The sequence below is a fragment of the Hypomesus nipponensis genome, chromosome 22 (genome assembly GCF_054491055.1).
Source record: "Hypomesus nipponensis isolate SF chromosome 22, ASM5449105v1, whole genome shotgun sequence".
NCBI lineage: Eukaryota > Metazoa > Chordata > Actinopteri > Osmeriformes > Osmeridae > Hypomesus > Hypomesus nipponensis.
The window spans coordinates 20,049,621-20,064,232 of record NC_140382.1 but is presented as its reverse complement, the minus strand read 5'-3'; the positions used below and the strand labels follow the sequence as shown (position 1 = coordinate 20,064,232).

The following is a 14,612-nucleotide window of genomic DNA, read 5'->3' as shown; positions in this document are numbered from 1 at the left end:
AGCAGTCAGAAAGCTGGTCCTTCTCATCTCTCTGTTCTGATCTAACATCTCAGACAAAGAGGAGCTGGAGACCTGTCTAACCCCCTCATCCCTCCCTCCCCTCATCCCTCCCTCCCCTCATCCCTCCCTCCCCTCATCCCTGCCTCCCCTCATCCCTCCCTCCCCTCATCCCTCCCTCCCCTCATCCCTCCCTCCCCTCATCCCTCCCTCCCCTCATCCCTGCCTCCCCTCATCCCTGCCTCCCCTCATCCCTCCCTCCCCTCATCCCTCCCTCCCCTCATCCCTCCCTCCCCTCATCCCTGCCTCCCCTCATCCCTCCCTCCCCTCATCCCTCCCTCCCCTCATCCCTCCCTCCCCTCATCCCTGCCTCCCCTCATCCCTCCCTCCCCTCATCCCTGCCTCCCCTCATCCCTCCCTCCCCTCATCCCTGCCTCCCCTCATCCCTCCCTCCCCTCATCCCTCCCTCCCCTCATCCCTCCCTCCCCTCATCCCTCCCTCCCCTCATCCCTCCCTCCCCGTATCCCTGCCTCCCCTCATCCCTTTGTCCATTAATCATTTTCCAGCTCTTCTATTTCATCGATGGTCGTGTTTGGGTAGCACTCTCACTCACGTAGAGGCTCTCAGCTGCAGTGGAACATGTTGAAGTCTTTGTAGTGTAGCCTGTTACTGTGCAGTGTCCTCCCTCCCTCCCTCCCTGCCTCCCTCCCTCCCTCCCTCCCTCCTCCCCCTGCCCTCGTCATTAACACCTGCAGGAGAGTGTTCCTGTGTGTACCATCACACGACCATGGTGTTCTGTGACCAGAGACGCCAGGATCACACTCCGACAGAGCGGAGATCCCTCTCTCCGTTTCCACGACAGCATTACGTCTCCAGGGCTCCCACACGCACACATGTGCACACACACACACACACGCTCCCTCTCCATCCCTGCCTCCCACTCTCCTCAGAGGGACCCTGCTCAGAATGAAAAGCATGTCTAGACGTCTCTGAAATATACATCTGGGTAGGCGCTCCTCTGCCCCGGACTAGTCCTGCTTTACAGGAGCAGAGGAGCGAGGGAGGAGGAGAGGAGAGGAGCGAGGGAGGGAGGAGGAGGAGAAGGAGAAGAAGGGGATTTTCAAAGTGCGCCAACGTGTCCTCAGTCAATATCCGTCTCCATGCAACTGTCTTATTTATGAAGCCCCGCTCTTTCATCTCACACACACACACACACACTGTTGTGTTTGTCTCGCTCCTGTAGTTTATGCTTGCTTTGTTTTAAACACAGACACATGGACACACACACACACCTGCATACACAAACACATACTCCTTGTTTGTGTCACTTAAAGTCTCAATTACTATTTGTAAATACAGAACAACAGAGAAGGCACATAATGCTTACAATGTTTTCTCTCTACCTCTCTCTCTCTCTACCTGTCTATCTCTCTGTCTCTCTCTAGCCCTCTGTCTCTCTGTCTGACTCTCTCTATCTCTCTGTCTCTCTCTAGCCCTCTGTCTCTCTGTCTGACTCTCTCTACCTCTCTGTTTCTCTCTAGCCCTCTGTCTCTCTGTCTGACTCTCTCTACCTCTCTGTCTCTCTCTAGCCCTCTGTCTCTCTCTCTACCTGTCTACCTCTCTGTCTCTCTCAGCCCTCTGTCTCTCTGTCTGACTCTCTCTCTATCTCTCTGTCTCTCTCTAGCCCTCTGTCTCTCTGTCTGACTCTCTCTACCTCTCTGTCTCTCTCTAGCCCTCTGTCTCTCTGTCTGACTCTCTCTACCTCTCTGTCTCTCTCTAGCCCTCTGTCTCTCTGTCTGACTCTCTCTAGCCCTCTGTCTCTCTGTCTGACTCTCTCTACCTCTCTGTCTCTCTCTACCTCTCTGTCTCTCTGTCTGACTCTCTCTACCTCTCTGTCTCTCTCTAGCCCTCTGTCTCTCTGTCTGTCTCTCTCTAGCCCTCTGTCTCTCTGTCTGACTCTCTCTGTCTCTCTGTCTCTCTCTAGCCCTCTGTCTCTCTGTCTGTCTCTCTCTAGCCCTCTGTCTCTCTGTCTGACTCTCTCTAGCCCTCTGTCTCTCTGTCTGACTCTCTCTACCTCTCTGTCTCTCTCTACCTCTCTGTCTCTCTGTCTGACTCTCTCTACCTCTCTGTCTCTCTCTAGCCCTCTGACTCTCTGTCTGTCTCTCTCTAGCCCTCTGTCTCTCTGTCTGACTCTCTCTACCTCTCTGTCTCGGTCTTTCTCTCCCACTCTTCTATTCACTCCTAAATTCACATCAGACACTCCTTCAAGAACTTCCACACATCCCCCCTCCTCCTCCTGTTTCATCCTGTTCTGTTTGGGGGTCTTCTGGGTTCTGTCGAAGATAAATGTTATAGGGCTAATTGCCATTAGCATCAGGGAGGCACCGTGGAGACCCTGTGGCAAGGCACTTCCCCTCACCCTCCTTCAGTCAACACAGAGGAGGAGGAAGAGAGACTGGGAGAGAGGGAGGGGAGAGACTGGGGAGAGAGGGAGGGGGAGAGACTGGGGGAGAGAGGAGGAGACAGGGAGGGGGAGAGAGGAGGAGAGGGGGAGAGCCAGCCAGCCGTCAGGTTAAAGACGAGATGTGTGCTGCTTTTTCTCATTAGTGACCCATCTATGTGGGGCGTCTGTTCCCAAGTCCCCAAGCTGGGCCCAGCTCTCATCTCATCTAATGTCACTCCAATAAGACAAGCTCACATTTATCTACTGAGCGCCGCGGGCCAGGTTACCGGGGGAGACGGGGGCATTTGCTCAGTCCTCGTTGGCTGGATCAGCTGTTTATCTTCCAGTCTGAGATCACTGATCGCTCGCTTGCTCTGAACTGGAAAAGCACATTCATTAAAGACCGGAAAGGGGTTTGCTTTTTTTTTTTTTTTGTGTCACAGCATTTCCTGCTGAAGAAGTGTTAGGGTTAGGGTTGATCGAGGGTCCTGAAAGCATGATTTACAACACATCCTCCCGTGGGTAAAGTAGTTTCACTCTGAAGAGAAACAAATTGTTAAGCAGTTCAAAGGGGCGTGGTTTGTAACAGGAAGTGACTCGGCGTGGTTTGTCAGATGTTGTTGAAGGTACGGAGGCCCTTAAAACACACATCCACAGACTGTAGCTTCTCTCCTACCGTTCTAAATTACCTCCCTACACACACACACACACAATTCCAGCGGCGCAACATTTACCTCATCTCTCCTGGTCACTGGAGGGCCGTAGCGTGTGATGCAGGCTGGCAAGGGCCCTCTTTCCCAGCCTGCTCCCCTAAAGACACCAGATCCGTCTATCAGAAGCACTCCCCAGCCCCCCCCCCCCTGGCCCCCCGGCACCGCTAACCGTGTCAGACGCTAATGTATGCTGCTGAGGCTGGGGATGGAGATATTAGATGATGTTATACAGGCACTCTTCCTGCCCCCGTCCCCCCGCCCCCCCCACCCCCCTCCTCATCTTGTCTCCTAGCGACACTGTGTTTAGCTGTTGTAATGAGCTGTCACACCCCACAACCTGCACAGGGACACCAAACTCCCTGTGTGTGTTTTTTGGGAGAGTGTGCATTTCTAAGTCTGCGCACCGATGTGTGTTTGTGTGTGTCTGTATACATGTTTACTGTATGAATGTCTGAAATGTCTGTGTGTGCGCGTATTTACCTTTGTACGTGTGTGTGCCTGCATGGATGTGTCTGTTTAGGTTTGTGTACGTGCATCTCTATTCACATGTGTGTGTGTGTGTGTGTGTGCGTGTGCGTGTGCGTGTGTGTGTGTGTGTGTGTGTGGACGTCCCCGTCACCAGGGCGAGCAAGGCGGAGAGAGACAGCAGCATGAAGAGGCAGCTGGTGGAGGAGCTGAAGAACAGGATGAAGCTGCTGCAGGAGAGAGAGAAGACCCACACAGCAGAGCTGAACCAGCTGGAGCACAAGGTAGGAACCACTTCCACCAAAGAACATGCCCCCACACCACAGACCTGAACCTGAACCTTCATCAGAACCAGAACCTCAGACCATGATGTTGATGACCTCCCTCCCTCCCTCCCTCCTCCAGGTGAAGGTGCTAACAGAGGAGGCCTCTAACAGGAGGGCCCTGGTGGACTCCCTGAAGCGCAGGCTGGCTGTGGCCTCCAGGGAGAAGAGCCAGCAGGAGGCAGCCTGCATGGGGCTGAGGCAAGACCTGGAAAAGAAGGTACGTCTGTTCACCTCACACCTGCTCACCTCACACCTGCTCACCTGTTTACCTCACACCTGCTCACCTCACACCTGTTCACCTCACACCTGTTCACCTGTTTACCTCACACCTGCTCACCTCACACCTGCTCACCTCACACCTGTTTACCTCACACCTGCTCACCTCACACCTGCTCACCTCACACCTGTTTACCTCACACCTGTTCACCTCACACCTGCTCACCTCACACCTGTTCACCTCACGCCTGTTCACCTCACACCTGTTCACCTGTTTACCTCACACCTGCTCACCTCACACCTGTTCACCTCACACCTGTTCACCTGTTTACCTCACACCTGCTCACCTCACACCTGTTTACCTCACACCTGCTCACCTCACACCTGCTCACCTCACACCTGTTTACCTCACACCTGCTCACCTCACACCTGCTCACCTCACACCTGTTTACCTCACACCTGCTCACCTCACACCTGTTTACCTCACACCTGCTCACCTCACACCTGCTCACCTCACACCTGTTTACCTCACACCTGCTCACCTCACACCTGCTCACCTCACACCTGTTTACCTCACACCTGCTCACCTCACACCTGTTCACCTCACACCTGCTCACCTCACACCTGCTCACCTGTTCACCTCACACCTGCTCACCTCACACCTGCTCACCTCACACCTGCTCACCTCACACCTGTTCACCTGTTCACCTCACACCTGCTCACCTCACACCTGTTCACCTCACACCTGTTCACCTGTTCACCTCACACCTGCTCACCTCACACCTGTTCACCTCACACCTGCTCACCTCACACCTGTTCACCTGTTCACCTCACACCTGCTCACCTCACACCTGTTCACCTGTTCACCTCACACCTGTTCACCTCACACCTGTTCACCTGCTCATCTCACACCTGCTCACCTCACACCTGCTCACCTCACACCTGCTCACCTCACACCTGTTTACCTCACACCTGCTCACCTCACACCTGCTCACCTCACACCTGTTTACCTCACACCTGCTCACCTCACACCTGCTCACCTCACACCTGTTTACCTCACACCTGCTCACCTCACACCTGCTCACCTCACACCTGTTTACCTCACACCTGTTCACCTCACACCTGCTCACCTCACACCTGCTCACCTGTTCACCTCACACCTGCTCACCTCACACCTGCTCACCTCACACCTGTTCACCTGTTCACCTCACACCTGTTCACCTCACACCTGTTCACCTGCTCATCTCACACCTGCTCACCTCACACCTGCTCACCTCACACCTGTTTACCTCACACCTCTTCACCTCACACCTGTTCACCTCACACCTGTTCACCTGTTCACCTGTTCACCTGTTCACCTCACACCTGCTCACCTCACACCTGCTCACCTCACACCTGCTCACCTCACACCTGCTCACCTCACACCTGTTTACCTCACACCTGCTCACCTCACACCTGCTCACCTCACACCTGTTTACCTCACACCTGCTCACCTCACACCTGTTTACCTCACACCTGCTCACCTCACACCTGCTCACCTCACACCTGTTTACCTCACACCTGCTCACCTCACACCTGCTCACCTCACACCTGTTTACCTCACACCTGCTCACCTCACACCTGTTCACCTCACACCTGCTCACCTCACACCTGCTCACCTGTTCACCTCACACCTGCTCACCTCACACCTGCTCACCTCACACCTGCTCACCTCACACCTGTTCACCTGTTCACCTCACACCTGCTCACCTCACACCTGTTCACCTCACACCTGTTCACCTGTTCACCTCACACCTGCTCACCTCACACCTGTTCACCTCACACCTGCTCACCTCACACCTGTTCACCTGTTCACCTCACACCTGCTCACCTCACACCTGTTCACCTGTTCACCTCACACCTGTTCACCTCACACCTGTTCACCTGCTCATCTCACACCTGCTCACCTCACACCTGCTCACCTCACACCTGCTCACCTCACACCTGTTTACCTCACACCTGCTCACCTCACACCTGCTCACCTCACACCTGTTTACCTCACACCTGCTCACCTCACACCTGCTCACCTCACACCTGTTTACCTCACACCTGCTCACCTCACACCTGCTCACCTCACACCTGTTTACCTCACACCTGTTCACCTCACACCTGCTCACCTCACACCTGCTCACCTGTTCACCTCACACCTGCTCACCTCACACCTGCTCACCTCACACCTGCTCACCTCACACCTGTTCACCTGTTCACCTCACACCTGTTCACCTCACACCTGTTCACCTGCTCATCTCACACCTGCTCACCTCACACCTGCTCACCTCACACCTGTTTACCTCACACCTGTTCATCTCACACCTGTTCACCTCACACCTGTTCACCTGTTCACCTCACACCTGTTCACCTCACACCTGCTCACCTCACACCTGCCAGCCCCTCCTGGTCACACCTGCACATTCCAGTGCAGGATATCTACAGCAATGTTCCTGGGAATTTTTTTGTTTTTTATTAGTTTTTCTTTTTGTTTGGCCAATATCTGGATCTATTTGCCTCTAAGACCTGGGTCTCACATTGTGTGTGTGTGTGTGTGTGTGCGTGCATGTGTGTGTGTAGTCCCAGCGTGTGGAGGCCCTTCAGGCCCGCCTGAGCGCTAGTGAGCGTGCCCAGAGTCAGCTGGAGCAGACGGCCACCAGACAGCTGGAGGGACTGGCCCAGCAGAGCTCCCTGGCCCTGGACACTCTCCAGGGCAGACTGGCCCAGCAGAGCTCCCTGGCCCTGGACACTCTCCAGGGGAGACTGGGCCTGGCCACACAGCAGCTGGAACAGCTTACCTCCTTCACCAAGGTAACCAGGGGTCAGGGTACAGGTCAGAGGGAATGTCACCCCCTCAACTGGTAGGCCTTCCAGAGGAGATGTTGGGGTCATGGGTCAGAGTTTGAAGGGTGAGGGTAATACTGGCTTTCAGTGGCTAGCTACTGGAGGCTGTGTTAGGCAGGCTAGCTACAGGAAGCTAATGCCAGTCAGGGTGGATGCTGGAAGCTAATGCTAGACAGGCTAGCTACAGGAGGCTAATGCTAGACAGGCTAGCTACAAGAGGCTAATGCTAAGTATGCTAGCTGTCATTAATGATTGGATGACACTGTAACCTCAGCATGTGGTTTTACTACCAACCCCACTTAACCTCCAGCTAATCTCTCACAATGACTGTGTGTGTGTGTGTGTGTGTGTGTACACGCAAATGGTTATATGTGTCTCATGCCTGGCAGGATGAGGCCTGATAAAGTCTGTCCATCATCAGAACTCTAATAGCACCTGCCAATCAAATCTAGCTGGAATCTAGCTGGACGACTGAGCAGAGAAGAGGTGCTCGCTCTCTCTCTGTCTCTCTCTCTCTGCCTGTCTCTCTCTCTCTGCTAGTCTCTCTGCCTATGTCTCTCTGCCTGTCTGCCTCTCTCTACGAGTCTCTCTGCCTGTCTCTCTCTCTCTGCTAGTCTCTCTGCCTATCTGTCTCTCTGCCTGTCTGTCTCTCTGCCTGTGTGTCTCTCTCTGCTAGTCTCTCTGCCTATCTGTCTCTCTGCCTGTCTGCCTCTCTCTACGAGTCTCTCTGCCTGTCTCTCTCTCTTTGCAAGTCTCTCTGCCTGTCTGTCTCTCTCTGCCTGTCTGTCTCTCTGCCTGTGTGTCTCTCTCTGCAAGTCTCTCTGCCTGGCTGTCTCTCTACCTGCCTCTCTCTCCCTGCCTCTCTCTCCCTGCCTCTCTCTCTCTGCCTCTCTGTCTTTCTCTGCAAGTCTCTCTGCCTGCCTCTCTCTCCCTGCCTCTCTCACCCTGACTCTCTCCCTCTCTCACCCTGACTCTCTCCCTGCCTCCCTGTCTCTCTCTCTCTGTCTGTCTCTCTGTTTTTCTCCCTCGCTCTCTGTCTCGCAGTTTGATCTCCAGTACTTGAGGACTGCTTAAAGGAGTTTTCAGTGCAGTGTTTTGAGCCAACCGTCACACACACGCACACACACACACACACACATCACAAACATAGGCATACACATCCACCCTAACAACACCTACAAGCGATAAGACACTCCCTGTCCCCACAGAAGCAGAACCCCTTCATCATCAGAGTGTCTCAAACACAGCAGCCAACTTCTCCAGCTTTTTACCCATAATCCCCCAGGCGTCCGGCGCCGCAGGCTGTTGCCATGGCTGTTGTTAGGGTCGTTGAGGATTCACATCATACCGTCCCACCTGCCCGTAAGAACAGTCCGCCAACTAGCCCTCTGATTGGCTGGTCCCTCGACTGGCGGAGATTTACTTCTGTCATGTATTGATCAGGACTGAGATAACTGTAGAGTGTGTGAGAGACAGTGTGTGAGAGTGTGTGTCTCATTGTGCAGGACCAGGCCCCCCCCCCCCCTGGCTCCTCCTCCTCTTGCCCCGGGCCATAAGCACTGCTGTTGAACTGCTAAACAGCAGCTCTGCATGAGCTGTACACACACACATGTATCCTCTCACACAGACACACACACACCCTCACAAACACAGACATACACACACTTTCTCACATACACACACACCTTCACACACACACAAAAGGTGTAGCATGGCCGGTGTCAGAGCCACATGTATCAGTGTGTATCTCCGGTGCTAAAGCTGGATCAGGTTCTCTGTAAAGCTGGAGGCCACAACCACTGGAAACACACTGAACACTCAGAGAACACTGGAGGTTATGAACATAAACACCCTGATCTCAGCAACACCTCCAAAAATCAAGTACATGTTTATTTAACGATCGATCAGTCTTTGACAAATCTTTATATTTTACGCTTTATTAATTGTCACATCAAACCTTTACTATAGATATTTATGTCTTTAAATAACACCAATTTGAAACAACAATAATAATGATTTCCTTGTAAAAAAATTCCATTACTCGTGTGTGTGTGTGTGTGTGTGTGTGTGTGTGTGTGTGGACCCAGTGGCGGCTGGATAGAGGGGTTTAGGGTGTGTGTGGACCCAGTGGCGGCTGGATAGAGGGGTTTAGGGTGTGTGTGGACCCAGTGGCGGCTGGATAGAGGGGCTTAGGGTGTGTGTGGACCCAGTGGCGGCTGGATAGAGGGGTTTAGGGTGTGTGTGGACCCAGTGGCGGCTGGATAGAGGGGTTTAGGGTGTGTGTGGACCCAGTGGCGGCTGGATAAAGGGGTTTAGGGTGTGTGTGGACCCAGTGGCGGCTGGATAAAGGGGTTTAGGGTGTGTGTGGACCCAGTGGCGGCTGGATAAAGGGGTTTAGGGTGTGTGTGGACCCAGTGGCGGCTGGATAAAGGGGTTTAGGGTGTGTGTGGACCCAGTGGCGGCTGGATAGAGGGGTTTAGGGTGTGTGTGGACCCAGTGGCGGATGGATAAAGGGGTTTAGGGTGTGTGTGGACCCAGTGGCGGCTGGATAGAGGGGCTTAGGGTGTGTGTGGTTATTCAAAGGAACATGTGTTATCTGATGTCATCTCTGCTGGCTGAACAGGCCCTCTGGCTGAGGGGGGGTCAGCTGCCATAGAGCACACACACAGGTGTGTTCTGTCATGGGCCCCCCCCTCTCCCCCCTCGTCCATACAGGGGATGATGATGTGCTCCAGTATTCCTCATCCATACAGGGGATGATGATGTGCTCCAGTATTGACTTAATCAGTAAGCCAGGATGATACTGGTGGGAGTTCACCTTTATTGGTGTTCTCACGCACAGTGGCCACTTCAAACATGTAATTGTCTGTGTGTGTGTTAGAGACCCCTTCCTTACACACACACACTGGACTAATCAGATGCCCTGACTTTTAAACTCCCCTTCTGATTTAACTACCGGCCAGGTGAGGCAGGGCGGGGCGAGGCAAGGCAGGGTGAGGCAGGGCGGAGTGAGGCAGGGCGGAGTGAGGCAGGGATCTGAACAACCTGAGCTGGGAGGCCCATTACAGAAGCCAACAAACAAATGAACTCCTCTGTTCGGCTCTGATGTGAACTCTACTGAGGTTCCCTCGCTCTCTCTGTTCCCTCTCTCTCTGTGTTCCCTCTCTCTCTCTCTGTTCCATCTCTCTCTCTGTTCCATCTCTCTCTCTGTTCTCTCTCTCTCTGTTCTCTCTCTCGGTTCTCTCTCTCTGTTCTCTCTCTGTGTTCCCTCTCTCTCTGTTCCCTCTCTCTCTCTGTTACCTCTCTCTCTGTGTTCCCTCTCTCTCTCTGTTCCCTCGCTCTCGGTTCCCTCTCTCTCTCTCTGTTCCCTCTCTCTCTCTGTTCCCTCTCTCTCTCTGTTCCCTCTCTCTCTCTGTTCTCTCTCTCTGTTCTCTCTCTCGGTTCTCTCTCTGTTCTCTCTCTCTGTGTTCCCTCTCTCTCTCTGTTCCCTCTCTCTCTATGTTCTCTCTCTCTGTTCTCTCTCTCTGTTCCCTCTCTCGGTTCTCTCTCTCTGTTCTCTCTCTCTGTGTTCCCTCTCTCTCTGTTCCCTCTCTCTCTCTGTTCTCTCTCTCTGTTCTCTCTCTCTGTTCTCTCTCTCTGTTCTCTCTCTCGGTTCTCTCTCTCTGTTCCCTCTCTCTCTCTGTGTTCCCTCTCTCTCTTTGTTCCCTCTCTCTCTGTTACATCTCTCTCTCTGTTCCCTCTCTCTCCCTCCTATTTATCTTCTTCTCTCACTCTCTGTGTCATTATTTTCATCTGTTTCGAGTTAACACATTTCTCTGCTCCTTCATCTCCTCTCCTTCCCATCCCTCCTCTCTCCTCCAGGCCCTTGCGAGCGAGGTGCTAGTGGAGCTACAGGAAGTGAGGTCAGAGCTGTGCAGGAAGAGGAAGAGGAGGCGACTGGAGGAGGAGGCGGGCGACGTGGGGCTGAAGAAGAGCTCTGTGGCCAGAGCCCAGGCTGTGGCCGCCTCCATCCTCAACATGACCCCCACAGACCTGCTCCACATGCTGGACACACCCACGGTAACATACACACACACACCCACGGTAACATACACACACACACCCCCGGTAACATACACACACACACCCACGGTAACGTACACACACACACCCCCAGGAACATACACACACACACTAACACACACACACAGTAACATGCCACACACACAGTAACATACACTGTCTTCCTCCCTCTCTCAAACACACTCTCATTTGCTCTCATTCTCTCTCAAAACCACTCACGCACTCACACACACACTTCCTGTGTGACTATGACCGTCTTTCTCTGCGTCTTGGTAGGCTGGGCAGACATGGAGCTAGCGCGCTCTAACCCTGTACAAGATGACAAGATGACCTCCACAAAACAGCTGCCACGTCCTCACTGACTCACTGCCTCACGTCCTCACTGCCTCACATCCTCACTGCCTCATTGCCTCACTGCCTCACGTCCTCACTTCCTCACGTCCTCACTGCCTCACGTACTCACTGCCTCCTCCTTTTGGATCTCTTGGATATTGGATTTGTTGCAATCAAGTTTTCACTCAATCCCTAAGTCGTTTTATTCTCTCTCTCTCTTTGTGCTTGATATACCATCCCTGCCCCCTCTTCCCTCTCTGCCTCTTTCATCATAGATCTCTCTCTTTATCACACTCTCTTTCTCTGTCTCCCTCTCTCACACCCACGCTCCCCTTTTCTCCCCCCCCCCCCACATTGCCGTCAATTAACCGCAGCACACCACAATCAACTTCCTGCCCCTCGGGACCACCTCCCCATCTATCACAGGAAGTGAGGTCGCTGGCCAAGTTCTTACTCACACTTGAAACCAATTTGAGCTTCCTCAGAGCTCTGCCCCTCCCCGCTATGACAGGCCACCATTTCTCACTTGACAAAAAGTCACACTTATAGGGGGTATGGCTCACACACACATGCGGACACGCGCACGCACAAACGCTCACACACACACACATGCGGACACCCACGAACATGCACACACTTCGCAGGTCTACTTAAAAGTGAGGGGGAGGGATATTTTGTGTTGGAAGCTTTCAAACTCAAGCCAATATTGCTAGTTTGGCCAAACTGACCTACCTTCTGTAGGTAGAAGGCTGTTCCTTTGTTAACACTAGGACATTTATGAGCAAAACTCTTTCTCTAATTTTTTTTTTTTAACATTTTTTTTATTTTAGCCGACACGTTTATCTAAAGCAACATGTATGTGCATCAAGGCTGAATCTGTCTTAACCAAGCGCAGTGTAACATAAACCCATCTCTGGGACCAGGCCCATCAATACTAACACGTCACCTAGGCGACCAGGCCCATCAATACTAACACGTCACCTAGGCGACCAGGCCCATCAATACTAACACGTCACCTAGGCGACCAGGCCCATCAATACTAACATGTCACCTAGAGTACATGGTGCAGTGCTACAGAAACGCTGTATCTTAAGTGCAGCATCAAACTATGTTATGGACAGTCACTTGCCAGACAGTGGTACAACAGGAACTCAAATACAACATGGAGAGAAAAGATCTGCAGGTATTATGAGCTCTGTTCCACCCTACAGTAATGGATGGATGGAACTGAGATGTATACCACAACCCTGGTTCCACCCACCACCCCCTGGTTCCACCCACACAAACTAGGTGTTGTGTGTGCTGCATGCTGTTTGAAGTACAGCTGGCCATCATAGCCATAGTGTTATAACAGGTGGAAAAACTCAAACTGTTTGTTTGAATACGTTTTTAATAATCTGCATTTTTAATGAAGTATCACATTCTTGGTCATTTTCACACCCGCTACAGTACCCAGCCCCGTTATAAACTACAGTACCCAGCCCCGTTATAAACTACAGTACCCAGCCCCGTTATAAACTACAGTACCCAGCCCCGTTATAATCTACAGTACCCAGCCCTGTTATAAACTACAGTACCCAGCCCCGTTATAAACTACAGTACCCAGCCCTGTTATAAACTACAGTACCCAGCCCTGTTATAATATACAGTACCCAGCCCCGTTATAAACTACAGTACCCAGCCCCGTTATAATCTACAGTACCCAGCCCTGTTATAAACTACAGTACCCAGCCCCGTTATAAACTACAGTACCCAGCCCTGTTATAATATACAGTACCCAGCCCCGTTATAAACTACAGTACCCAGCCCCGTTATAAACTACAGTACCCAGCCCTGTTATAATATACAGTACCCAGCCCCGTTATAAACTACAGTACCCAGCCCCGTTATAAACTACAGTACCCAGCCCTGTTATAATATACAGTACCCAGCCCCGTTATAAACTACAGTACCCAGCCCCGTTATAAACTACAGTACCCAGCCCTGTTATAATATACAGTACCCAGCCCTGTTATAATATACAGTACCCAGCCCTGTTATAATCTACAGTACCCAGCCCCGTTATAATCTACAGTACCCAGCCCCGTTATAATCTACAGTACCCAGCCCTGTTATGAACTACAGTACCCAGCCCTGTTATAAACTACAGTACCCAGCCCTGTTATAATATACAGTACCCAGCCCTGTTATAAACTACAGTACCCAGCCCAGTTATAAACTACAGTACCCAGCCCTGTTATAAACTACAGTACCCAGCCCTGTTATAATATACAGTACCCAGCCCTGTTATAATATACAGTACCCAGCCCCGTTATAAACTACAGTACCCAGCCCCGTTATAAACTACAGTACCCAGCCCTGTTATAATATACAGTACCCAGCCCCGTTATAAACTACAGTACCCAGCCCCGTTATAAACTACAGTACCCAGCCCTGTTATAATATACAGTACCCAGCCCCGTTATAAACTACAGTACCCAGCCCCGTTATAAACTACAGTACCCAGCCCTGTTATAATATACAGTACCCAGCCCCGTTATAAACTACAGTACCCAGCCCCGTTATAAACTACAGTACCCAGCCCTTTTATAATATACAGTACCCAGCAGTGTTATAATATACAGTACCCAGCCCTGTTATAATATACAGTACCCAGCCCTGTTATAATCTACAGTACCCAGCCCCGTTATAATCTACAGTACCCAGCCCCGTTATAATCTACAGTACCCAGCCCTGTTATAATCTTCAGTACCCAGCCCCGTTATAAACTACAGTACCCAGCCCCGTTATAAACTACAGTACCCAGCCCTGTTATAATATACAGTACCCAGCCCTGTTATAATATACAGTACCCAGCCCCGTTATAAACTACAGTACCCAGCCCTGTTATAAACTACAGCAGCGGTCCCCAACCTTTTTTGCGCCACGGACCGGTTTAATGTTGCAATATTTTCACGGACCGGCCTTTAAGGCGTGGCGCATAAATACATAAAATAAAATGATACGACCGGCATACAAACGGTGGCATTTTCTAAATACAATAATAAACGTGAATCCACTGTGTACTCTTATGCAACTTTATTAGCAGCGGCCCCGTAACATCGTGCCAACAACATAACATGAATCCTCTCTGCCCTTATTATGTCCATGACTCTGCGGCTCTGCCCCGCTCTGCCCCAAACACTC

General features: G+C 51.9%; 1 protein-coding gene across 4 annotated transcripts in view; it reads left to right on the top strand.

The window, feature by feature from the left end:
• The window catches only part of cntln (centlein, centrosomal protein), a 104,460-nt gene that overhangs the window by 73,949 nt on the left and 15,899 nt on the right, over positions 1-14,612 (top strand). For 3 of the 4 annotated variants that reach the window (XM_084687153.1, XM_084687152.1, XM_084687154.1), the window contains 4 exons: positions 3,776-3,902; positions 4,024-4,161; positions 6,768-6,998; positions 10,893-11,090. In XM_084687153.1, coding sequence (XP_084543279.1) covers positions 3,776-3,902; positions 4,024-4,161; positions 6,768-6,998; positions 10,893-11,090 — 694 coding nt within the window. Of the gene's footprint in view, positions 1-3,775; positions 3,903-4,023; positions 4,162-6,767; positions 6,999-7,420; positions 7,518-10,892; positions 11,091-14,612 lie in introns of those variants that run through there. The other variant, XR_014740942.1, reaches the window with a different exon arrangement.